Source organism: Falco punctatus, assembly GCF_963210335.1.
Source record: "Falco punctatus genome assembly, chromosome: 1".
Lineage (NCBI taxonomy): Eukaryota > Metazoa > Chordata > Aves > Falconiformes > Falconidae > Falco > Falco punctatus.
Genome location: NC_137580.1, coordinates 46,498,928 through 46,525,036, shown reverse-complemented (window position 1 = coordinate 46,525,036; position 26,109 = coordinate 46,498,928). Strand labels below are relative to the sequence as shown.

The 26,109-nt window shown below is 45.7% G+C and overlaps 1 protein-coding gene across 3 annotated transcripts in view; it reads right to left on the bottom strand.

The window, feature by feature from the left end:
* FGFR3 (fibroblast growth factor receptor 3) overlaps positions 1 to 26,109 on the bottom strand; it is a 55,670-nt gene that overhangs the window by 19,877 nt on the left and 9,684 nt on the right. For all 3 annotated transcript variants that reach the window (XM_080410448.1, XM_080410450.1, XM_080410449.1), the window contains exons 3-5: positions 12,456 to 12,719; positions 7,997 to 8,050; positions 1,794 to 1,963 (exon numbers count right to left, since the gene is read on the bottom strand). In XM_080410448.1, the coding sequence (XP_080266574.1) occupies positions 1,794 to 1,963; positions 7,997 to 8,050; positions 12,456 to 12,719 (488 nt within the window). The remainder of the gene's footprint in view (positions 1 to 1,793; positions 1,964 to 7,996; positions 8,051 to 12,455; positions 12,720 to 26,109) is intronic.

The window sequence follows — 26,109 nt, the reverse complement described above, 5'->3', positions numbered from 1 at the left end:
AGTATATTTATATTGGATGAGATTTACTTTAGACTACTTACATCTAACCACAGCTCAAGAGCAAAAGCAAGCAAATAAGGGAAGGAAAATTACAGACAGAGAAAGATGTCTTTATATCAAGAAAGGGACAAAGAACTACACCTAGACAGATAGAGAGCTTAAACCAATCTTGCTGTAATTGGCCTGACATTGCCTTCAATAGCTCTTTTAAGCATCAGCTTGTTGCTGGAAGGTGCCCCTAGAGAAACAAAGCACAGCGATGCCAAAGATTCACTACCATGTTGCAGAGGATGAAATGTGTCAATTTAAACTCAAGGATAGATTAAAACCACTGGGAAGTGGGTAGGGGAATTGCTTTCAGCTTTAGATTTTATTCTGCAAGCATAATTTAGTACAGCTGATGTCACATAGTTTTGTAAAAAGCCGTTCGAACGGCACACGCAAGCCTGAAAACACTTCATGATGATCCTCACAGCCTGCAATTAGTGAAAGATGCTTGTGCTCTGGGAATGCTACCTGCCGAAAAGGCTGTTTACCCACAGGAGTTACTTCCCCACTTCTTTTTGCTCCTTAACTTTTCACAAGATCCAACCCTGCCCGTGTCCTCAGCCTCATCCAGGCTGGAGCAGGGACAGGACTGAGCAGGAAGCTTCAAAGGCTTCACTGAAGCAATCACAAAAGGCTCTTTCAGGAACGGGTCTGAGCTAACAGGAAAGAAACGGCCCAAAACTGTGGGGAGGGAAGGCTTTTCTGAATCCTTCGCTGGTTTCTGGAGCCCGGCATGTTTTGCATGCCTAGCTCGCTTTCAAAACACTACAGATGTGGTAGGCATCAGCACACAGCTATTCAGAGTACTGATGAAGGTGCCTTCCTAAAAATCACCTTCTCTCCTCAGCAGCAGCCCAGGGATACGTCAGGGCTGGCAGAGCACAGGCAAGAACTGCTGCTCGAGTCCTTCCTGCTACACTCATTTTGTTATCATCAGCTGCTGCCAGTTCTATTCTCCCCACATAAAACCAGAAAGGGGCCTGACTGCGACTTCACTACGGGAGCTAAGGGACTAAGCAGTAACAACAAAATCAGAGAAGAGCTGACTTTCCTATTCAAATCCTGCCGTATTTCATCATATACAGTAGCACAGAAACTTCTGGCTAATTAAGCCATTTGAGTGCAGTGGGGTTTTGCATCCCTTAGTTTTATCTACAAACACAAGCCAGAGCATTTTCCAGAACACCTCATGGTAGAAAGGAAGGAGGGAGAAGCAAGCAGCCAAGGAGCAGATGCTATTACTCTGGCTACGAGGAATCCAGTACTTGACCAAGGGTCAGTGATTTATACCACGAGAATGTTAATGACCACCAGCACGACAGCCCAGCTCTTTGGTGAGGTCCTTCCTACACCTTCAAAGGATGACAAGTCAGTTTTCCTTGAAAGCTGGGAGTAGGTATGGCTTGGTCTAACAAGTCTCAATGCACTGGGTTAATCTCCAGAAATCAAGACAGAAGTTTCTGTTCCTGCTTTCTCATCACTGTCCACAACGCAACCGTAAACCCAGCCTCATTTTTACCTACTCCCTGACAAACCCAGAGGGAACTGGCCTTCAATCCCAAGGGACAGAAGCTCTTTTTAACACTTCGATGTCCAGCAATTGCTATGGCTACGAGAAACACTTGCATTCCCAGAGTCAGGATCATGCACTTACATGTACTTACATGTTACTCACTGTGAAATACAATTTTCTACAGTTGGTAGAAAGCTCCTGACAAAAACAGAGATCCAGACCAAGGCCTTACCTTGATGCCCCCAATCCTATGCTCTCCTTTGAACTCCTTGCCATTTTTCAGCCAGTAGATGGAAGGAGTTGGGTTTCCACCCGCAGGACATCGGAAGCGAACGGTGTTGGCAGCGGGAACTGCCAGCAGCTTCTTCTCCATCTTATCTGGCCGGGTCCAGAAGGGAACACCTAAGGAAGGGGAGACCAAGTTTAACAGGCCCTTTTCTGCTGCTGAGGATATCAGCTGGTGAGCAGATGCATTTGAGGAGGCTTTGGCATGTGCAGAGTGACAGTTAAATTGCTACCTGCTGCACTTAAGATAAATGACGCAGAAACACTTTCCAGCTAAATGACTCTCATAGACATAGGCAGGGTGTTTGCATTTTAGGTTTGTGATGAAAGGTTCACGACCAGGTTCTTGTCTCGGTAATGCCAGTATAAATCTGGAATAGCCGCTTTTAAATCAACAGGTAGAGTTACTCCAGATCAGGATGAGAATCTGGCCTCAGCATGTAAAAAGAGACAGATGTACCTTCAGGACAATAGCAGCCAAGAAACACGAACAGCAGAAAGATGTTGGAACTGTAAAAAAAGTTGATGGGCCAGCAAGGGAGCAGAGAAAAAGTGTTAGCTGAGTGCATTGGAAAATGTTGCTTCTCAGTGAGCACAAATGTAGTGCAGCCTCCTTAAGGGAAGGAAAGGAAGAAAAAAAAAAAAAAAAGCCAGTGTCAAACTGGTTTATCATGTTTATGTTCTTTAAGTACAAGTGATTTTAGTTTTAAAGATTCATGTTACCTTTGAACACGGATAAGTTTTAAAACACCAGTGTTAGCATGAGATACTTTTTATAATCTGCCTCAAGTGCAACAATGTTTCTTGGCTGTGTTACAAACATTACATATTAGCTCCAAATTAAGGCGGCAGCAGCAGCAAATTCATACTGAGAAGAAATTTTTTTTGTAAAGCCTCCCAAGCTTTCATTTCTGCTTAAGGCAACACCGCCGAGTTGCATGTGGGGCGCTTCCCTGCCATGCCAGGGGCCACGTCCAAACCCCCAGCTCTGCGCTCCACACCAAAGCCAAAGGGAGACGGGGGCAGACAGCGTTTGGGCTGCAAAATAGCAAAAAGGAGACCGAAGAGCCTAACTGGCATCTCCTCCAGATGGGAAGGAAGCATCCACAGACATGGAGTACCCAAAACCACCAGTTGCAGAGACCCATGTGCTACTGGCCAAGACAAGCAGAAGGTGCTGGTCCTTCAAGAACTGTCCTGGAGAGCACAACGGCCGCCAAAGATGTGGGGAAAGCATGCTGCTGGCCACTCCCACAGCGGTGATGAAGATCAGAAACATCACCCAGCATCACAGCCCCAACTCAGCGCTACCCTGAAGCCTCTGCAATCCCCCTCCCCTTCACGACAAGGGTGTACAAAGTTTTCCCTCTTGTTGCATCCCTGTGAGATGCACTCGAGCTGCTCCCTTTCTTCAGTGCTCCCTGATGTACTTAGCCTCAACATGTTTGGCTCCATGACACCCATCCCTTTGCAATTCCAGGTAAGTCAGTGATGACTCCACCTTGGTCTAACTCACCAGTGTCCTCTGTGCAGGCTCCCTGCTGCATTTCAGCTCCACGGCCTTGCAGGCAAGGTCATATAGCTCAGCCAAGGCAATCCATGCACCCACCCATTTTTTAGTACCTGCTAACACTCTCCACATGGTCCCCTCTCTCCATGGCTACTTGTGAAGCCCATTTGGCCATGAGGAACTGGATGTCAGGAGCTACATCCAGGAGGCCATCCACTGGGCACATCGCTCATGTCTCATCGCTTTCACACCTCTGCAGCCGGGCAGCTAGATATAGGTAGGTGCCTCAGTAATGTGGTCCCAGGGAGAGAAATCAGTACTGAGTGCTTGCATTTGCCCTCAGATTGCCTGGGACAACACACTGTGATGCCTGTCAGGGTCAGCTCCACGTACTGGAGGGATGTGGTGCTCACCCATGCTGCATAAGCCTCATTTTTTAAACAAAACTGCCTAAGGCCCTTTTCGTGCCAGGATGGCACCAGAGCAGGAGTACAGCTGGCACAAACAGAAGCAAAAGAAGGAATCCCTGCAATTCCCATGTTCCTGCAAAACCCTGGCTACAAATTTTGCTGTGAACCGACAGCACATCCAGGAGCCCTCAAATGCTACGGTAATGTGAGCTAAAGCAGGACATCATGTAGCCACCGACATTCCAACAGCCGAGCTTAGAAAAATGGTAGAACTGCACAAAAAAGAGGAATATTCCAAAACATGTTAGAAAAGTGGGTGCAACCCCTAAAGGAAGAGTAGGTCTTGATGATAAAGGAAGATGCTGCTATTGCATGCTTTGGGAAGGGCAGAAACCAAGTAAAGGCTGGGCAAAAGCCCAGGCAGCAGCAGGGGGGTGAATCTGGAGGAGGAGAGCTGGGGGTGGTGCTGGGAAGGCTGAAGAGGAGGGAGCTGCAGAAACTATGTTGGGAGACATCTGGTCCTCGGTTTCTGAAGCACTGGCTATTTTCTGGCTGAACGCTTCATTTTGGCAACACACCCTGATTTCCTGGAGACTTTACAGGAGGTTAACAGGGCTACAGGGAAGAGTTCAGGGAAAGGCCAGGCATGGATGGAGAAGTCCCTCTCCACCAATGCTAAGAAAGGCAGCTGAATAACCTGCTGTTTGTTGTTTGATTAACATATCTGCCTACCATAAATCCCATTTCATGGCATTAGTGACACTCACCCGGGCATGAGGGTGTAACTAGATCGCATGGCCGCCCCGCCAGGACCAGGTTCCTCCTTGGGCTGTGCTTTTGCTGGGGTTTCCCCTTTCTACACCAGCTGCCTGTTCTGCAGGTAATGTTTCACCACGTTTTCTCACTCAAAAGATGAGATGGAATCTCACAGGAGACCAATCAAACCACTGACTGCAACCTTTGCCACTGAAGCCAAGGGAGATTTTGCCATTGGACATCAGAAAGGAGCAACATGGGACCCACACAAATTTCCAGCAGGGGATATTCTCCATGTGGAGCAAAAGCAGGATCCGCTCCTCCCTCCTGCCATTAGACATGGCTTCTTCCCCAAGTGCCTTCGCTCTGTTTGGGTGCTATTCCATGGGATTCGGGGCTCTCCAGGGTTGGGCAGCCCTGGATTAACATGCCAAGATTCAAATAACCAGGACATCGCTCTCAAGTCAAACTGCAACTGGAAGAAAGTGTCTACGCACTGAAAAAGGTGCCTTTGTTCTCACTCACAGGAGCAGCGAACAAAACATCACTGCTTTCGGTTTGCTGTGCCCCCAGAGTCCTTTCATTACCAGTTTTTAAGGGGGTGAAAATGTTGCTAACTCTTCTTTTCAAGCAAAGCTTGTAAAGCTCCAGAGAGTTTCGGGAATGAGAAAGGAGGAAGGATGAAAGACAGGAAAAATTTCTAGAGCCGCTTGCTCTAAATTAATTATTTTGCAATGATTTTGCATGTGCAGGTGTGGAAAAAAAAAAGGACCCGCAAACATTATCATCAGCCCTTTCCCATCATCAAACACTAAGCCCGACAGTCCATTTTGTTCGTCAAAGACACCGGCCACCCATCTGACTGGAATGACCAATTAAAAAAACACCCGAGCACGATACTTGGAATAATTAATACAGCCCAGCTCTCATTTAGCAATGAGGAGCTGCCACAAAATTCTGCGGCAGACAGAATCAACCCTAATTGTGTAATTTCCCCAGCTGACGCCTCTGAGTACACAGCCAGATTTAATTGGAGATTATAGGGGCTCTTTGAAGGTGCTGGGGCTACGCAGCGGGGGCTCCAAACAAACAGATACAGAGGGGTAGGGAGCACTGGGGCAGAAGAGCAGTGTGTGAAAAGGGAGTTTTGTTTTTGTTTCAGGGCCAGGAAAAACAGCTGTAGAGAACAGAGGTATTGGAAAGCCTCTTTTTGCATAGGCGGACCAAGGTTTGTGACAAGGCTGCAACAAATGGGCTGACGTTTTGAGGCTGCTGAAGTTCCCCTTTTTTCTTTTCTGCTGCCCATCCTTAAGGGATGCCCGTTCCTGTACTGCCCTTCGGAGAGAATGCTTAAAGGAGTGAGCAGAGCAGGGCACTCCACGTGGAGGGCCTATCTCTGTGCTCTCCAAGAGTATTTGCACCAAATATTAATTTCTTCTAGGACAGATTTCCTCTTGTTCTCTTGCTTTGGTATTTCCAGCTCCTGTCATTCAACAATTTTGGGTCAAAGCCCCAAAATTAACAAGACTGACTTCAAACTCATGAGTATTGGAATCAGCTCTCCAAGCTCTTCTCTATACATATGAGGGTAAGAAACTCCCTTGAACAACACAATTAAGCCAGAAAATTAACTTATCATCACTAGGAGCCAGGAGACAAGGGGTTTATTCAGTGTGTGTGTGTGTGTGTATGTGTGTATATATATACACACATATATATATACACACACATACATGCAGTATGGCAACATGCAGTGAGCCAGTCCTGAATAAATACGGTAACTATTGGTTATAGTTTTCTTTTCAATGAAAGCGTATTTATTTCTTCACTCCTCCAACTACTGACCATGGCTATGTCTGATGGCCAAGCAGGGGCTCATACAACTCATTAGTAGGGTATTGTTTTGCCACAGAAAATAGAGGTCACAGGTTTTTGGGCTGTCCATAGGACACGGTACTGGTTACACCCATGTGTGCACCTGCCTGGGATGGTCCTGCAGCCCCTGTCCCTGGTGGGATGTCCCAGAAGCAGTGGTGTCAGGGTTAACAACACGGCTCCCCAGACTCAAGAGAAAGTCTGTGAAGGTTAAGAGGAGGGTCTGTCATCAAACCAAGCAACATAAAGCACATCCATGTCATGACACGCCATGAGCTTTCACTGAGCTGGCACGTTAAGCTAATCAACAGTTTTTAAAGCAGAAGAGAATCCAAATTTTTCCAACAAGACCTTTAAGCAAAGCCAGTTGTTACCTTTAGGTCTAAAAAAAGACACAGCCTCAAAGTCAATAAGACCCAGAATACAGGCTATAAATACATGAGGCTAAATGTATGTTTTCCTTTCCAGTGAAGAAAAACGTGTCTTTCTGTACCATAAACCAGCTGATGTTTTGTGATACCTGTTGCTAAGAGATGGGAGTTTACTACAAACCACATAAAAAAACAGTACAGAACGATTAATTGTGCTCATCAGAGCTGCTCTGCAGCAGGAACAAATCCTGACCAAACCTGAGCCTCCACCAGGCTTCAGGAGCCCTGAGCACATCTGCAAAGGTGCCCAATACCTCGCAGGATCTGACCCTTAATTAGAAGCTATCAGAAAACCACTAACTGCTGGTGATGGGTTGCCTGGCACCATAACTCACTGTTACCGTCCACATACTGCACGACACAGTGGTACGAATGTATTACAGTGAGGGACTTGTTCTAAAGAGTCCTGCATGTCCAACACTATGGGCAGGAGAAATTTTCCAGTCATGTTGAACTTCTGCCAATGTACATAGCTGATTGGGAGTTCAAATGCAAGACATTTATTTATTAAAAACACATACACACAGGCAGCTCGCTTTGCAGAAATATAAAGAGCATGATAAAACACAACACTAATGCCTCTGAAACATGCAATGATCCTGATTAGTGCTATTGCACTTAAAGAAAGCACCGAGAGGCTCCATCCTGGGGCTCCCTTCCCCACGCAGAGCAAAAGAAAAAGCCAGCAAAGCCAAAAGGCTTGCTGCCGCTTACAGCATCAGTAAATTTGGCCCTTGGCTAGCGGAAATTTTATGCTCTGGCTCCAATCAAGATGCCAGTAAGGACCAGAATCAAAACAGCTACAAATAAAGCAGGCCAAGGTTTACAATGGTGTAAATCTGGCATAACATCGATGTAGTTAAAAAAAAAAAAAAAAAAAAAAAAAAAGATAAGTGTTTGCCTGGATTTACATGCAATGAAAATTCATAACTCTAGCTCATCAGGTCTCCCCCAAAACACTCAACATTGCTGCTGCCGTAGGATATTACAGCAGCACTATCACTCTGGCAGCTACTTCTGAACTTTTAGATAAACACCATCATGATCACCGACATCAACACAGAGAAAGAGCTGCTCTCCAACCAGCTGAACATCTAGATGAGCTGCTCCACTTCAGAGCTACCTCTCTTTGAAAAAAAGGCCTCTGTCTCCCAGAAAACCAAATTACCTGTGTCTTCTGACTCATCGTCATCATCTTCATCATCACCAGACGAAGGGGAATCTAGGAGGAGAAGGAGAAAGAAGTGAAGCACAAAAAGGATGGCACACGGGGATACTACGTTGGACAAGGCTGTTGGTGCCACAGTGGGCTCCAGTGAGGGGAGAACATCCAAGTGATGGGTCACCCTTCCCTGCAGCTCCACAAGTCTGTCTCTCCCAAGCTACTGGGTCAGGGACAACTGGCCAGGATCTTTTTGAAATGGGAAAGAGGTGTCACGAGTCTGCCAGTGCTCTGCCACCAGAGACCAGGGTCCAATGCCAAACACTTCTCCCTGCGTGAAGTGCTCTTCTCCTCATAAATACAAAGGCAGTTCCAAAAGGGGAAGTTTCTTTTTGCAGAACAAACTCTCCTCCGCTTTTTTCCCCCCTCCAGCACTCACCTTGAAGACTTTTTATTTCACCAAGTCTTGAAATGACAGGTCAGCATTTCTAATTCACTTTTCCTGCATTTTTCTTTTAACTCAATAAACCCCAGTCACATTTCCCCTTATTAACTCCTCGCTCAACTACTCAGACCACAGCTTTTAAAAACTTCCCTGTGCAATCAAACCTCTCTCTTGAGCGACATTTTGATGTCTACTCCGTGAACCAGTTCCCTTCGATTATATCCCTCCTACAGAGACACCTCTAGGCGGTAACTGAATACAAGTTAGCAGGTGGGAATTTTCCATCTGTATATCTCCAAAACATCCTGAACTGTTTCTCTTAATGTGATCTAACATCTCACCTTCTCCAAGCTGTCCACAATGAAGTCTCAGTCTCTCCATTCCCCACCAAATGACTACTGTAAATGTAAATCCCATTATAAAATAGCAGCTTAGTGTTTGATTTAGTTTACATGATTTTGTACAATTCATTGTCTGGAAGATTCAGAATCACTGACTTCATATAATCTCTAGGAATTTCTTTTTTAAATAAAGGCAAAATGCTAACAACCGAGCAGCCTTTATATTCTGAGACAGTGGTAAAAGAACTTGGCTTTCAACTCACAAGGAAACTTTGTGAGTGTTCAAAGTGTGGCCAGGAATGTAAAGCACTACTTTAGATCAAGCCAGGCAGAATCTCCTTCATTTCAAGATGCACTTGAGTTTTCTGCCATTCTCTGACCAGCTCAGTGGAGGTAAAAATGGGGAGGGGAAAAAAAAAAAAAGGGGGGGGGGGGTGAGGGGATAAAAGGAAAAGAAAGATAACAACAAATACTACTCTGCAGAATCTGGAAGGACTTTCCAGACATATGCACCATATACAGGAGTGACACAGGAATCATCTCCCTGCTTTAGACTGCAGTGGCACATCGTGCTTTGCACCTTCTCCCTGGCAAAGTCCCAAGGAAGATTTCAAGCATGTATCTAACTATCCACAGTTGAGGTCCTGCTGGCAGCAGAACTAGGGAAATGCCATGGGGCTTGCTGAAAGTGAAGTGGATGTTTAGGTGTGTTGGCTGAATCAGCAGGTTTGCTCAAGTCCCGGCGAAGGCAGAAACCCAGCCAAATCGCCACCAGCATTGACAGAGAAACCAGCACATTCTCAGCCCTGCAATCTCAGATTTGGTTATCCATATATTAACATGTGATTATAATTTACTTTTGGTTTCCAATGAACCAACTGTGACCAGAGGAGCAGAATCAATTTTTAAACCAATTCAGAAACATTTCCACAAGAGCAAGGGAAGAGTCTTTGCCCTTGCCTGTGTTTCAGATGAGAGATGCAGCTTAGGTTTTAAGAGCAAATATCTCATACTCAGAGCTACTGTCCCATTCAGATTCCTGAAACATCACCTTTTTCAAAAAGTGACCAAAAATTTGTAAGCTCTTTGTTAATCATTTACTAAAACAATCCTTTACAGAAGCTGATGAGTATTGGCATCAGCAAGAACTGCCAGATGCTATTCTCCAAAGAGCTTTAACTATGAACAGAAAGGGGCTTAAGTTTTTTAGTCAAGTGTTTTGAAGAGCTTAGTTTTGGGTATTTTGAAAGCTCTTTTTGCCAGTACTAGCCTGCAGTCCGTGCTTGTCCGTGCTGCTCAGCCACTAAATCCAAAGGCTGTTCCATGTGTGAAATGGTTGCAGAAATGGAGCTTCTGCCAAGAGGGATGGAGATCAGTTTGGGCATGCAGCCTCTATTTGTGATCCTCTTCAAGTGCTCAGGTTTTAAGAAGACAGTACATTTCTTTTTGTAAACTAGCAACATGCTCAAGCCCACATCTGTCCAGAGAGGCATTTTGAAGAGATCAGACCCTGCTATTAATCAACTTGGTTTTCAACTCCGCAATGCCAGCTCCAGCATGTCCTTGCTCTACCTTCAGTATCAAGCATCTCACTGTGCACAGTCACCACAGAAGAGTTTGTTGCAGACTCAGAACTCATGGCCCCACATAGGAAAATCCTGATACACTCCTAGAATCTGGAAGCACCTCTCAAAATGTGACTTGCATGTACATCATGCTATTCTGAATACACTTAGCCTAGTTTTGCTTACTTTAGAATACGGATCAGAGCAATTCCAGTCTGTTGATACAGATTTAAAGCAGCTTAATACAGAGGACAACCCCAGCCCTGAACATTAGATACCCACATGAACACCCAACCAGATACCTGAGCTAATGCTGGCGTTACCTTTAAGAAGTGGGAACACAAACCACAAATCTCCAATAATGATTTCATCTCCGCAAGTGCCACACTGAGCAATCAGTACAAATTATGAAGACGTATCTGAGCATAAGAAAGGCGCCACTATTGCCACATAAAGCAGGGCTTCAAAGTTTAAAACAAGTGCTGCTGACAGCTAAAACAGAGATTCCCACATTACTAGCACTTTGGTGGTAATGACAGTGGGCTAATAGAATCAAAGACTCATAATGCTGTCAGAAAGCAGGTTCAGGTTACTCGCTTGTTCTTAAGCTGTTATTAGCTATTATTAGCGAAGAGGAAAAACACAGGGGCTTAAACTTTTTAAAAGCAGAGGATTATCAGCCCTTCCACTATTAAAAACAATTTCTCACTTTACGAACTTTTGGGGCTGGCAGCTGTTTCATTTGAGCGTGTAACCAGCTGCCCTCTTCTGCCTCCCTGCTGCCCCTTGAACTCAAAAGCATTTTAAAGTCACTTTGAAAAAAAAAAAAAGAGTAAAGTTTCTAACAACCTGCAGTTCCTTGGATAGTTGCAATAATCATACCTAGTTAAAGAAAGCCTTTCAAGGGCCAAATACTTCTTTAACCATTTAATTGATATGACCTTGAAGCATTCACAGCGATCTCCAGTAACATTCAATGAAAAGCAGATGTTGGTGAAGGCTTGCTGAAACAAGCTTTTATTCTCACGATGGTTTGATTCTCTCACTTACACAAAATCCTATTCCTGGCATGAAAAAGCCCTTTATGGAGTAGATGTGATTTACAATCACAAACATCTCTCTGTTTGCTTTTCAGACAGACCCCCTTACTTTTTGAGGGAACTCAACTTTTGGAGGCAAGGACCTACTGTTCAAGGATGCTCGAAAAAGGTCCAATGCACAAGGGCAAAGGAAAGTTTTCAAAATCTTAGATCCAGAAGGGGTGAATTTTTCTAAAAATCCAGGCTTTTAATCTGTGTGATCAGAAGGCTTTCTTCTGTCTGTTCGCAGTGATGGGTATCCATCTACCAATGCAGAAACCTGAAATCATGGAGATGATCTTAATGTTACTGGTTAGCTCTCCGGGAGCAACAGTTTTTTCTGGCACTCTCCATTTAGTGATTCAGGCTTGGACAACTTGCAGCTGTTCTGTCCTACTGTCCTAATCATGGAAAAAATATGACCAAGCAAATGACAGCACGTGCTTTGCCAACACAGCACTTATTTGCAATACACGAATCCCAATAAGTACCTTTGATGAAGCACATATTTGAGATATACAGTTTACAGATAAGCTACTTCTGAAACAAACTGGTGATTTGTGATAACCAGGACAGAAGGAAGAGGATTTATCAGCTACAGCAGGGGAACAGTTTTCAGGAACCTCCAGCTTTTACATGCAATTTTGCCACTGATTTCTCACATAAAGTAGAAAAAGTCACTTAACCTCCCTGAGCCACAGTTCACTCACTCACAAAGGACTTCAAAGGCACATGTAGCATTGCATCTATTTGAGGGTTAGGGGGGATTTGGGGTTTAATCTGACTCGCACTGTTTCTAAGTCTCTCTCAGTATTAACAACAGGCTTTAACATTTGGTATGGACACGCAAGCGTTCTTCGACTCGTTTGTGGTGTCAGTCTAATCACTGCCAGGAGTTACCAGGGAGGTAGAGACCCACCAAGTATGGATGAACACCGCAAAGCACCAGCTATGCTGAACATGTGGAGGAGCAAAACCGGAAAATAAATAAATAATTTTTAAAACCCACCAAAACAGCTGTATTTCTGCATGTACCTGTAACTCTGACTGTAAAGTTTCCCAGGACCTCATTGGAATGCCTTGGCTTGCAACTGTACAGCCCCGAGTCATCATATGACACATTGATTATCTTCAACAGTTTTTGTCCAATATGAGTTCTGTTGGTAGGTACAATCCCGATACCATCTTTAAACCAGAAAACAGACACAGAAGAGCCTTGGGTGTTACAAGAAAGTTCAATGGTATCTCCACTTCCAAACACCATCTCTTCCAGAAAGGCGGTCTCGCTTCTCAAGTATTCTGCAAAGGGAGAAAGAAACGGAAATGAGTAAATAAGACCAGTTGTCAGAGAACGAAAGAGCATTTGAAAAAGAAATTTATATTTGCTCTACTGATACTTCCACGTGCCCAGAGCTCCTCCTTGCCAGAGGCGAGGCTTGCCTGCCCCTGGCAGGCAGTAAGGCACAGCCAGCTGTGCACACTGCAGTCAGGTCTCTGGCTGATTTACAAGGACCATGTCCACCCTGTAGTGACCAAAACACGGCCACTCCACCAGGTGCATCGTAAGAAACAGCACAGACCACTACATAGGGTCACTGCAACACCCAGCACTGGGGTGTGGTGGGGGGTGATCTGGCAGAAATAAGTGTGTGCTTATTCACAGTTTGGTCCCTGGATCTCGGTTTCTTTACTCCTGTGAATCTGTCCACAACCCCTGCCAGACCCTGCAAGAAGGCGATAAAAGGAGCAGAAATGGGAAAACAGAATTTCTCAAGTGACTCTGGGTGGCCCAAAGGCAACCTCTGTGGGCTGAAGGAAACAAGGTGGGAAGGCTGAATGGAAGATGCAAGCTGGAATAGCTAAAATAAATGAACCCACCGCTAGCTCCCTGATGGAGTTACCCTCTGTGCAACAAAGAAGTGCAGAACCAAAGACTGAGCATGAAAGCTGAAATCCTCGTCTCTTCAGTCTACCAGCTGCAGTAGCTCATTCCACAAATGATGCCAGTGAACGCTGCCATGGGCTGGAGAATGTTTTTTACCATAGGATAATGACACAAGGAAAGATTCAAGCTCAGAAATGTCCCCATGGCAAAATGCGGTGCATGTTCAAAGTGTGGTTCTTGGGCCTGAAGGTTCTCATGTTCCTTCTAGTGACATATAAACTCACTCTTGGCATTAAATGGTTTATTTACCCTTTACACTTCTTTAATAAAGAAGAATTAGAATACAGCTGCCCTCAACCCAGCTAGCTTAACAAGACTGCCATTCTCCCCACTTTGTCTATGCTAACCAACATTTTCACTTGGCATTGCCCCACCTCTACCTTCTGGCTGACACCGGCTCCGAGGCTGTATGTTCCACCAGGCATAAGTGTCTTCTTGCTTTTGTACAGTATGTATCACAGGGGATCCTACTCCTTGATGAAGATACTTTGGTGCTATGACTACATAATTAGCAAATGAAAAGTGATTCAAAACAGTTCGGTCTGAACTATGATCCAAACCCAGGTGGCCCGAGTTGATCTCAGATAGTAATCAGATTTGGACAGAGATCCTAATTTTGCAGCTTCAGCATATTCATAAATTACAATTTGACTTTAAAACCAATGCAATTACAGCAGCTCTGAATACCTGAGGATGTGGCACTGGCTTCAAGCTGCTCTTCTGCCATTAAGTGAAAGAGTTGGAGCAGGTTATGAGAAAAATGTATTGCTCTTCTCTTCTTGTCATGCAAGCTTTTATTCTTGAGGAAATGTAAAAATTAAAATTATAAAAATGTTTTAGTCAATACCCTTGCAGGATAGAAGTAATGAATCCTGGGGGCCTGAAAATGTGGTATTTCATGGGAGGTATCATCTCGCAGGAGGCAAAGCCCACACTTGTTGGGGGTTACAAAGATTCTTTCCTCTGACACCCTTGCAGCAATTCCAGCTCAAGTATTTTAGAGTTTGGCCAGAATTCTGTGGTATTCATACAGTCAAAGGTTTAGGGTGTTGGGTTTTTTTCTTTTAATGAAAAGATTTTTCCTGAAAGCGTACACTTTTAGCAAAAAGAAAAAGAAGACAGAGCTCCAATATCTCCTTCCTATCAGACCAGCACCTGTTGCGACACTTGAGTGTTCACCCATGGTCTCTTCCCAACGGGGATATAGCCTTGGGGAAAATACGGTTGAGAAATATTCTGGTTTAACTGTTCCTTTCAGAGTTTTTTTCTTCCTTTTTCTAGACCGTAAGGATTTTTTCAATGATACCAACTTTGGCTTCCAATTAAAAAGCCTGCATATAGCTTTGCACTTGCAGGACTGGGTACTGATCTTCGTTTGTTGACTCTGATGGAAGTTCTTGCTAATTTAATCTACTGGAAAACAAATCCCATGCAGCTGCACAATCCCTCCACACAAAATACACAGTTTTATCCAAGCTGTTTGCCAAATTATCAAGACTTGTATATTTTGTTTTTTCTATCATAAACCTACCGAACAGGAACAAACCCAGACTAAGCACAAGCCAAACTGTACTGTTCGGCCATTTAAAAGGAAATCATTCTTTTTGGAAAGCCATGAACCTGGGTTAAGGACAAAGTGACAAACTCTTTTTATAAAACATAATTAAGGAATGCTGAAACGAAGAGGAAATTCACTTTATACTCAGAGCAGAACCACTGGGGTCTTTTCTTTCTGTGGAAAGCATCATCATCTCTTGTTTCTGACAACTTTTTGGCATCTCTGCCCTCAATCTCCCCAGCCAGTCTCCACCAGATACCGTGATGCCTGTCAAATGCAAAGTTCAGTCTTGGTGACTATTCCTGCTGACTGGGAGTAATGTCTGGAAAGATGGAGAGTGAATTGAAAGGGTTATGGATTATAATTATAAACATTATACTAATGGTTTTAATCTCACTTCTTTAAACAGTTTTTCAAATTTCAGTTTATGTGCTTATGGCTTAAAAAATAAACAGGACTCAAATTGGAAACCTCCACAAAGTACTTAAACATGCGCTTCAAGTGCTTAAGCACTTTGACCAACTGTGACCTTGGAGAATGAAATTTTACTCTTATTCCTCATATAGTTTTCAAATAAGATGATAAATCAGAAAGCAGAGACAGTCTCATTTCCATGCTGAGAACAGCTGGAGTTTTGAGTGGGAAAACACAGCTCTTCCGCTGGGTGCCCAGAGCCCAGCACCTCCTTCCAGCTGCAAGTGCCTGGTGTTCCCAACCAAGAGACACCAAGACATGAAGGAGACATGAAGTTGCCCCCTCTGGAGCCAAGCATCCAGCCATGAGACTGACTTGCAGAAGTCTACATCTCCAACCACGTTCACAAAGTGGCAGGGGCTGCGTGTACAGCCTGTGTTTGGGAGGAGTTTAACACAGATGGGCTGAGCTCTCCTGAGGACCTGGGCAAGGGTTTGGCCACCTTCTTCATCCTGCATCTCTCACTGCTAAATTGTAAGGAAACCAATCCGGGGAGCAGGTACTGAGCTCTCCTGACACAGTTGCTTCTTCCATCTGCTCATACACCTTTGACTGAAGCAGTCGGAAAAATTCCACCTGCAAAGCAGCACTGCGGGGAGGTAGGTTTTCAGATTTACTGGGGCTGAAAACACACCTCCTGGATCTCAGTCCTGGGTACCAAGAAAACCACCCTTGCTGCTGGCAAATACCTATCCCCACGCACCCTTTAAAACTTTATCCTAAAGCGTTTCTATTGCGAGTCAGGTTGCAAGGGTCCCTCTGCTCCCAAAGGAAACCCCCATTTGGGATCTAACTGACATTAAAAGCATCTTTTCAAAACCCACAGCTGACAGAGTGCGCTGCTTTTGGCAGGAACAGAGTTAACATTCTTGATAGTAGCTAGTATGGGGTGGTGGTTTGTGCTAAAACCAGTGCTGATAGCACAGGGGTGTTTCTGTGATTGCTGAGCAGTGCCCCCACAGAGCCAAGGGCTTTTCTGCCTCTTGTCCCACCCCACCAGCCAGGGGGCTGGGGGGCACCAGGCCTGGGAGGGGACACGGCCGGGACAGCCCGCTCCACCTGACCCAAGGGATATTCCGTACCATGGGATGCCACGCTCAGCATATAAAGCTGGGGAAGAAGGAAGGGGGGGCGGGGGGATGTTCCGAGCGATGGTGTTGGCCTTCCCAAGTCCCTGTTACGTGTGATGGAGTCCGGCTGTCCGGGGGGGGGGGGGGGCTCAGCCTGCCTGCCCATGGGGAGGGAGGAATTAATTCCTTGGTTTGCTTTGCTTGTGTGCACGGCTTTTGCTTTACTTATTAAACTGTCTTTATCTCAACCCAAGAGTTTTCTCACTGTGCCTCTTCTTCTGATTCTCTCCCCCATCCCACCAGGGGGGAGCAAGCAGCTTCATAGAGCTTTATTTGCTGGCTGGGGTTAAACCTCGATACACAGGTATAAATTACTGGGGAGTTAATTCATGCAGGGGTTATGGGAGCCTGCTCTGTCACTTGCCAGCAGAGCAGGGATTAATCCATTTGCAGCTATAATGGGTTCTTAGAGAGGAGGAGGCAATCTAGGTTGTGGGGTCCTGATACATGACTAAAATTCAACCATGTATGAGTTTAGCCAAAGCAGTAATTAGTCAAGAATCACCAAGAGACGCTTCTGATGGGGATCAACACTCGCAGCAGCATCACTGCTGCTCAGAGCAAACATGCTACAGAGAGCCAGGCAATTTTTAAGCTGTTCAGAGGAGCAAAAAGGCAGCAACTAGCCAGGAAGCACCTTCCACAACAAGAAGCAGCTGGGCCAGCAATGCTAAAAAGCTTTTGTATGTATTCACTTATAAGGGTAAGATACTTCATCTCCATAGCTGCTTGGCTCATCCCAGCAATAATTCACTTTTTGTGTGGTTCACAGCTCCAAGTGCTTAAGTGTGTCAGTATTTCCATCAGACGTCTGCTCCTTAGACATCAATACTTGTTTCTGGCTGAGCCTGGAAATGTTTTATTTTGGCTTTACCGCAGGCAGCTTTCAAGAACTGCAGGAGAATATGCAGTTACTTCTTCTTCAGCCACAAAAGGCCAAGGAGGTGGAGGGTGGTGGGGTATTCCTGGCCTGCTTATGGCCCCCAAAAAACTTCAAGCACCCCCAGAGGCTAGCTGATGCCCTCCTTGGAGTCAGGGACTATTCCCAGGAGCTGTGGCAGAAAGCATGGGGGCTGCTGCTGGGTGGCAAAGGTCCACAGTGCCCGTGGGAGCCCTAGGGGGGCAGGGGAACCCTGGGGCCCCATGGCACCTCACAAAGTGCTGGGTCCTGGGCTCCAGGACATTCTACTCGTTTCTCTTCATCTGTGTTTTTCCTCCTGGAATAGCTTCCCACAATTCTGCTTTTCCAAACATCAATGTGTTTGGAAGCTTCCTGAGGGACTGCTCAGGTGGGGTGCACACCTTACCCACCATCACCATCCTCCTCTTCCTTCAGTGAGCATCCCGCAGCCAGGGCACATCCACACAACTGAAACCCTACCAAGACCCCCCACCACAGAGCACTCGAGGCACAGGACCTTCAGTACCAACAGCAAGATATTCCTCACCGTACCCCGCACCCTGGCAAGCCTGGAGAGGCTTTTTGGGACTGCTTCATAGCCTGGTGGTGGAATAGACTAAGAGGCTCATTTCTAAGTGCATCATATTTTCCCTTTTTCAAGCTGGACAAGCTGCATTTGGCATGTTAACAAGCAAAAGGATAGCAGCAATCAACAGACTTCTCTCTTCAGGTTAATTCAAAAACATTTCTTGTCCTATGTATTTTATTGCATCAAATTCGTGTCACAGGATGTATTGTAGGATCACAGAACAACAATCATGCCAGAGCTTTCTCCTGTTGAGGCTGGCATCCTGTTCCCAGGGGGATCATGGTCACAGCTACAGAGCTGGTGGCTAACTGCTGGAGGGATACAGAGACCTCCAGCATCGGTGGGATGAACAAAGCTGTGATGGCAAAGAGCACGTAGACTACTTCCAGGCTCAGACCAGCATCGTGTCCTCAATGCACGCTCAGCCTTGGTTTAGTGTCCCACCTGTGTTAACAGGGTTCCACGGTATCATTCACTCCCCAACAACAGCATTTTTCCCAATGCCTGCGTGGCTGCTTGTGGCATGGGGCTGCCTGCCCACCTCACCTTGGGACTTCTGCACTGAGAACTGAGCAAATCTCATTGCTGAGAAGGGAAATAAAACTTTTATTGCCAAACACTGTACATTTGGGACCTGTTTTAATTTAAAGAGTAGCCAGGAGGGATGACAAGCAGCCCCAGTGCCACCTCCCCGTGAGCACCCTGCCATGCCCCTGTTCCCTCCATCTCCCCAGACAGGCAGATGAGCCCTGGGGGAATACCAAAAACCACCAAACCCGCCCCAGGCCCTGCACCCAGCATCAGCCCCTGAGGGAGCACGATAAGATCGTGGGATCGCCTGTTTACCCAAGTATCTGCCTTTTCAGGCCAGATAAGATCGAGGGAGCGGCTGACAGCAAAGCAAGCTCCCCCACAGTCGCCCCATACCCTCGAGCTCCCCCACAGTCACCCCATACCCTCAACCGCACCGGGGGTGGGGGGGGGGGGTGGGGGGGTGGTGTGTGTGTGCGTGTGTGGGGTGGGAAGGGGGGAAGCTGACAGGGTGGTTTTTATAGACGTATTTTTGGCGGTGCTTTATGCAAGGCAAACCTCCCTCCCCTTTCTGCATCAGCTATGATGGTGCCAGTGGTGGCACATCCCTGTCTGGCTACGGCACTGCCACCCCAAGGGGTACATCACCAGCCTGGCACAGCAAAATATAATATATCAAATGCACACATGTTATATATAGTATGTTACGTATATTATCTTATTTTTTATATATATATATATGTGTGTGTGTGTGTGTGCATATGTATGTGTGTGTATATATATGTATTATATAAAATATATATCCTATCTTTTCTCTTCACTCCCTTTTCTCCCTCTCCAAGGTCAAGATCCCTCTCGGAGCATTTTCCAGTGTCAGGCTGCAGCTATCCTGGGAAGAAAGGGCTCAGCCTGGCAGTCACAGCAGCACAGAATGCTTTGTCGAAGCAATATGCTTTCCTGCAGTGGTGTTCAGCTGGGTTATCTCCCCTGCTCAACGGGGCTCACTCCTCAGCAAAAATAAAAAAAATATGGTTGCTTCTGTAAAAGCTTAAACTGTAATCCAGAAATGTACCTTTAGGAAACCACTTCTGGAAAGGGTTTGCCTCCATCATTTGAAGGTGGCACTTTATCTTTCACCTATTGCACATGTTTGCTTGGGGAAGGGTGGGGGTGGGGGGGTGCTGCTCTCCTGAAAACGCTTAACATAGTTTTCCTAATAATACTGCAAGGTAAACTGTTTATACTGTATTACCACTGCAGTGGCCTATGCAATTGTTACCAGACAATGTTTCTTCCAAAGAAGTTAACAAGTGTGCTACACTGTATTACCACCCAGTGGGAGGGTTTTTTTAGACCTATCTTAAGAGGAAAGCAAACCTTTTTTCCTAGCAAATCAGCAGAACAATAACCAGGTTTAGTTCTGTCATATGCAGCTTTCCTCATAAACAAAAGATTACGGAAAGAATAAAAACTCTAGTATTTAGCTTGGCTATCCCCAACAGCGACAGCGACTTTGGAAGAGCTTCTAGAATGGAAAAGCAGATGTTGCAAATCTGCCTTATCTACGGAGCAACTGTTGACTCTGTTGTGCAAATCCTAATTTACATCTGCATGAAAGGTTTCAGAGATTAAATGGCATTCAAGGAGGAATATTAGCTTTTCTCCCTCCCTCCAGCCCTCCTTTGAATGGATTTACTACTGGCAATTAGCTTTCTGTTCCACCGGCCAAGTAGAAAACAGGATTCATCAGGACTCTACAGTATCCTCCTTTTAATGGACTGTTTTCTCAGATCACCCAATTCAGATGCTGAGAGTTAGAAGAAGAAATAAATTGCCACAAAGCTAAAATAGTTACAAAAAGACTTTAGCCTGGAGGATTTCCCTGTGGCACTTGGAAAGCCCTAAGGAGGGGAAAAAAAACACAACAGAGAACAAATCAAAGGGGTCTCCTGGCTACACCTAACAAAAATGGGAATGTAAACCCCAAGGGACACAAAGCCTTGGTTGCTGCTGAGAGCCCAGAGCCTGTCCTAAGGACGGCCTTCAGCTGGGGTTTGCTGGCTTAAAGGAACAGGCAGCGATGGGGAGTTTTCTTTGAAATCTGGCCGTACCGTGCAATCATTTTCCTTGGTTCCTCACTCAAAACACAAGAGAGGGAAGCAACCACTACCCATATCCATCTATCTCACAGCTCTGCACGCCTTTTTTCTTTTTTTTAAATGAAATAAAAGAACTGATATGAGGTGTCCTCCACTTCATCAATGGTCCCTAAAGACAGGGAGAGCGGAGCAGAGGCCTGGCAGTGTGGGGGGTGCTGAAGTCCCTGGGCTGTACTGCTCCATGTGTCCTATCCTACAAGAGCTCCTGGCTCATGCTGAAGCACCTCAAGGATGCCTGTGTAGATGGTTCCTGCTCTCCCAGGTGCCGAGGCCTCCGTGCTTTACTCAGGGGTAGTGGGGCAATGAGCTGTATCAGATCTCGGCAGCCCACGCTCGTGGCAGGGATGGCACCAGTCCCAGCACACCGTGTGGGTGAGTGCATCCTTGCAGCTGGTTTGCCCACATGTCACATACACAGTCCACCTCACCCAACTGTGGGGGCCAAACATGGTCAACCCAGACTGCTCCCTACTCAAGGCAGAGTGACGGGACACCCATTGGCTGATCCTAGGTGTCTGTGTCAATGTAATCTTCCTTTTGGTGTCTGCCTCTTGTTGTCTTTGAAGACCAGTGGCCAACTTGGCCCCAGCTTTTTGCATAGCACAGCAGGGGCATCCCAGCTTGGTCTCGACAGACAGATCCTGCCAGAAAACAGCTGATTTTTTTTTACATCCCTGCTCCTCATGCCTGAGGAAGTCCAAAAAAGCTTCATCGTTGCAGCAGCAAGCAACCGCCACAACCCCTTTCCAAAACCAGTGCAGGCAGCTATGGAAACTGAGGCACAGTCTGAGGCTTCCCAGCATCCCAACAGACTGGGCAAACCTTGTCCCCAGCCTCCACTGGAGTAGGATTGTGTCCTGCTAAACTACGGAGGCCCCGAACAAACCTATGCTCTTCAGCATCAGTGCACCATGCCATCCCTCATGCTTCCCTGGACCAGGTTACCCAGCAGGGTTTTGTAGGTGACAAGCACCAAGCAATTAGCAAGGTTTGCAACAAGAATGGCAGATTACATAAATGAGTGTTCCACAAAGCATAAAGAAAGGAGAGAAACTGAATCTTTGGAAATATTTTTAATCTTTCTTATAAATCCTTCAAAGGATAAGCAGGCATTGCAGAATTACTTTTTTTTTCTAGGCTCCTCTTCTACACCCTTCCTTCTACATTTCCTTCCTGAAATCCTTCAAAAATTCATTACTTCTGGACTTTCAACCTCCTGGGTGGGTTTTCAGATCTTTAGTGAATTCTAGCAAAACTTTCACCACCTCCTAAGTGCTCTTGCAGATGAATTTTAAGCAATACGTAAGTTCACTGGGCCCAGAAGTTTAGGTTTATCTCACAGGAACTTTTTAATGGTTGCAAAGACTCATGCTCACTTTACAATTCCCAGGCAGGCCTGGCCCTGGCAGTTCCTTGTGATGCTTTTCTGTTACTTGTGATGCTTTTCTGAAGTGGGCTTTGAGATCACATGGCAGCAGAAAAAATTTGCCATAAAGCCCCAACCTTTCCCCTTCGGTTCACAGCTATGCAGCTCCCAAATCCCAGCTCCTCTGCGTTTCCCTTACACTTTTAATGTGCGTTCCTCTAATCTTCATTTAATGCAAGCAGCTGGCTGCAAATACCCCTGAACAATGACTTTAATCCTAAGTATCCTGAAGCCCCCCCTGCCCTTCCTCCCCACACCCAAACTGAAGGAAAAAAATAAAAAGAACAGCCTCATGACAGCAAGATGGAGAAATCCAAGCTATCCACTGGGCCAAAGGAGCAGAAAGACACAATGAGCTAAATTTTGCCTGGTTCGCTAATTAAAAACGGAAGCTACCCCACTCCGGAGCCAAGGCGGGGAGGTGGGGGGAGTTTTCATGCTATTCAAAAAATCGGCTTCCAACTGGGACCATATTCACTCCACATTAATTGTCATTCCAACTACGAGTGTCCTAGTTTCAAAATGAAAACTACCCTCCAGTGTAGCTAGTGAAAACTAACACCAGTTTCAAGGCATTAAACAAAATTTATTGATTGCATTTTCCCACCCACTAAAACTTTAATAAGCATTAAACCTCAAACTCCTGGCCCCGTTTCCTCCCTCTACCCTCTCTCTCCATAAAAAGGGTCAGACTCCTCTATATGGAGATTAGGACTTAATGTTTGGTATTTGTTTATGAGCCTATCAATTGCCTCTATTTCAGCGGAGGGGGTGGGGTGGGGGGAGAACATCTGAAAAAAAAAAACCCTCTTGTACATGGATTAAGAGAGGGCAAAGGCTTAAGGTATTTTGGGTGGGTTTTTTTCTAACTGATTGTGGGTTTTAGATATGCGACAGACCATGTTCATGTCAATGAAAATAAGTAAATATTCCCCCCTTTGCAAGCTTCCCTTGAGTTACATAAAATGGTAGTTTTCAAAGATCTATATTTCTCAGTAATAAGATGCAGAACTTCAAGTCTTCTCTGCTAGCCGTTTTCAGATGTGTAAAAGGGGAAAAAAACCCAATAATTTGGGGGCTGCTCTGTCTGCATACTTAGTAAAGAAAACAAAGGTCAAACATTTGAAATGCAAGCATCAAAATGAATAGCCAGATTTTGAGAGTGCTTAAGCGATTTTCATGTAGAGCCTGACCTGGCTCAGCATCTTTCAAAACTGAGCCTGTTATTTCAGTGACTCAAGTGAGATTTAGGTGCCAGGTACCCAAGTTGGAGAAGTTTAACTGTAATCTCCTTTCAGAAAGTCTGATCCACTTTAATCTGAAGTCACAAATGACAAACGAAGACGTTATTATTTAGAAAGCACATCTAACTAAAGCTGCAACACTTGGTCCTTGTGCTAAACTCAAGTCTTATCCTTCAGCATTAATAGAAACGCGTTGGGAGAGATGGGAAAAGAAAAGTAGATGTCAAAAATTCATTTATTTCTCGTCTTTAAAGAAGGCTGCTAAAGGGATTAGACAGCTTTGAGTTCACTGCTCTGTTAAATCAACCTTACAATATTTTTTCAGCTTGTTTGACTTGCCATTTCTGTATACATTTGTGTTTTCACCTTTCTGCATTCAAATCCCACACTTAGCGTTTGTTCTGCATTTCTCACAGGAAACTTCAGTCAGTTCTTTATTTGTATTAAGTCTACGGAGTTATAGAAAACAGACTTAGAAAACAATCCCTAAATTAGCAGAATTTACCAGCTTCCAAGCATACGCACACACACAGAGGGCACACATACCATCCGCCCCAAACACGGCGGTTTATCATTTCCAGCAGCAACAGCAGGGCATCAGGTTCACCAGAACGGACCTTTTAATGGTCTCCCGCAACCGTATCTATTACGGTGGGTTTTGGACTGCGTGTAATAAATTAAGAGAGAGTTCAAGGAAGTCATGCGTGTCTCAGTTCCCACTGCCTTCAAGCAGTTTTAGGGCTCCCGAGCAATCACCTTCTACAAACTGTACTACATTAAGCTGCAGTATTGCCAGCAGCAGGGTGGACACCCCTATACACAGCTGTTTTAATGCTGCTGTAAGGAAATGCAGACCCTCTGCAGAGGGCCGTTTCCAGTGTCCTGCAGCAGGACATGGCTGGTCCTATGTCCACGAGCCAGGGACCTTCCACAGGCACTTCTGGACACCTGCCCCATCCTCCAGTCTGATTTTCCCAGCTCCTCCCTTCCTTTCCTCACCTGAAACACTTCTAAAACCTCTTTCTCTCTGCAAACAAGAGAGCACACAAGCGTCCGAGTGAGATGGATGCTGTTGTGACAGCAGGGGTGGTCACCGCAACAGGCAAGTCAAGGGAGAAAGAAAACAGCCAGGTCTCTCTGGGCAGACAGAGAATGTGCATGATAAAAACTGAGCCCAGCAGGTACCCAAGGGCTGGATTTCTCTTCGCTGCAAGTCAGGCACTGAAGCTAAGCTCCTGCCACGCTCCCTTGCGTGGGATGGGTGGATGAACCACCACCTCATAACACTAGTGAAGACATGAAGTTGGACAACCTCCCCACATATTTACACCTATTCAGCCAGGTTGATGTATACACCCAGAAATGGAGCAAGAGCTGCCCGGGGCATTCTGGCCCCTCCACTCCCTTTCTGAGGGTAGGTGGCTAATCCAGGGTTGTCTCCTCTCCCTCCCTGCCCTGAGACACCACATGCTGCTCCTCCAGCTGCTCCTTCCCATCCCCAAAACGGCCAGGCTCCAGCACTGGGTGAAGTTATGCCTGCAAAGACTGCACCACTTGTTCGCACCTCATTTGTGATGCACTGGGAGGAGGGGGGGCAGAGGGGGATAAAACCTCCACTTCAAACATTTACGCATATTTTGAAAGCACCTGAGGCAGTTTCAGGCCTTTTTTTGCCAGGACTAACACATTCCACCTACAAGACGACCTTGTTCAGAGCATGCAGACGGGCTTCTCACAGGAAGGATTTTACATTGCATGGGGTCACCAAATCAAGGATCAAGCAGGCAGTCCAGTTTCTCAGGCAGTGACCCAGTGCCAAAACAGGACTGTTGGGTACAAACCTGCCCCTTTTTGCCCCTGCACCAAGGGAGATGTGGCAAAGGAGAACACCTGTCCCCTCCAGCGACATCTGTGGTTCCCACCCCTCCAAGAAGACTTTCCCAATGGAGACACCCACTGCCTTCCCAAATCCCAAGATACCACCATGTCTATGCATAAAAATGAGGCAGCAATCTCGTTCCTTCATTAAATAAGACACAGGTTGGAGTCCCAGAATGACTCAATAAACACTTTCTAGGAGCTTTCCTTTTTGTCCGGGCAGATCGCAGTGCACTTCTGTGGCAGGAGGCTTCAGGTTTGCATTTCCTTTGCCTCCTTGTCCAAATAATGGCAATACTAATTGAACCAGTGGCCAAAAGAAAATTAAGTGCGACCCTTTCACCCATATTCCAGGGATTCCCGTTTGCTCCTGCAGCTCTCTCTGTTTTACCTGAAATACCGTTAAGAGAAGGTGCTGCTGCCACAGTACCCCCTCAGAGATACCCACAGCTGAAGGAAAGGTGGAGTATCTGTAACTAAGTATCTACACATTATTTATTTGAACTACACAGTGTTTACTGTATTTACTGTGGGCAGGAGGGTGGCTCTACCCAGTAACTTCAAGACTAATGTCAGCATCCCCCACCAGCTACTTACACCCTTGTTCCCAAGCCAGGGAAATCAGGAGCTGGAAAGCCTGGAACTTATTTTTATGCTTAATTACAGATTTCAAGTGTCTGACATGAAGACCTCATTACGCTTTTGACACTGATGCCTTTGGGCCGAGCTGGAACAAATGCTTTGCGCTCACTCATCACTCACTATGTTCATGTGTGTTTAACTCAGAAGAAGGTGGGTGATGGATTTGTAGCAACTTTGGGCAGGGATGCAGAGAGGACACCATCTGCCGTTTC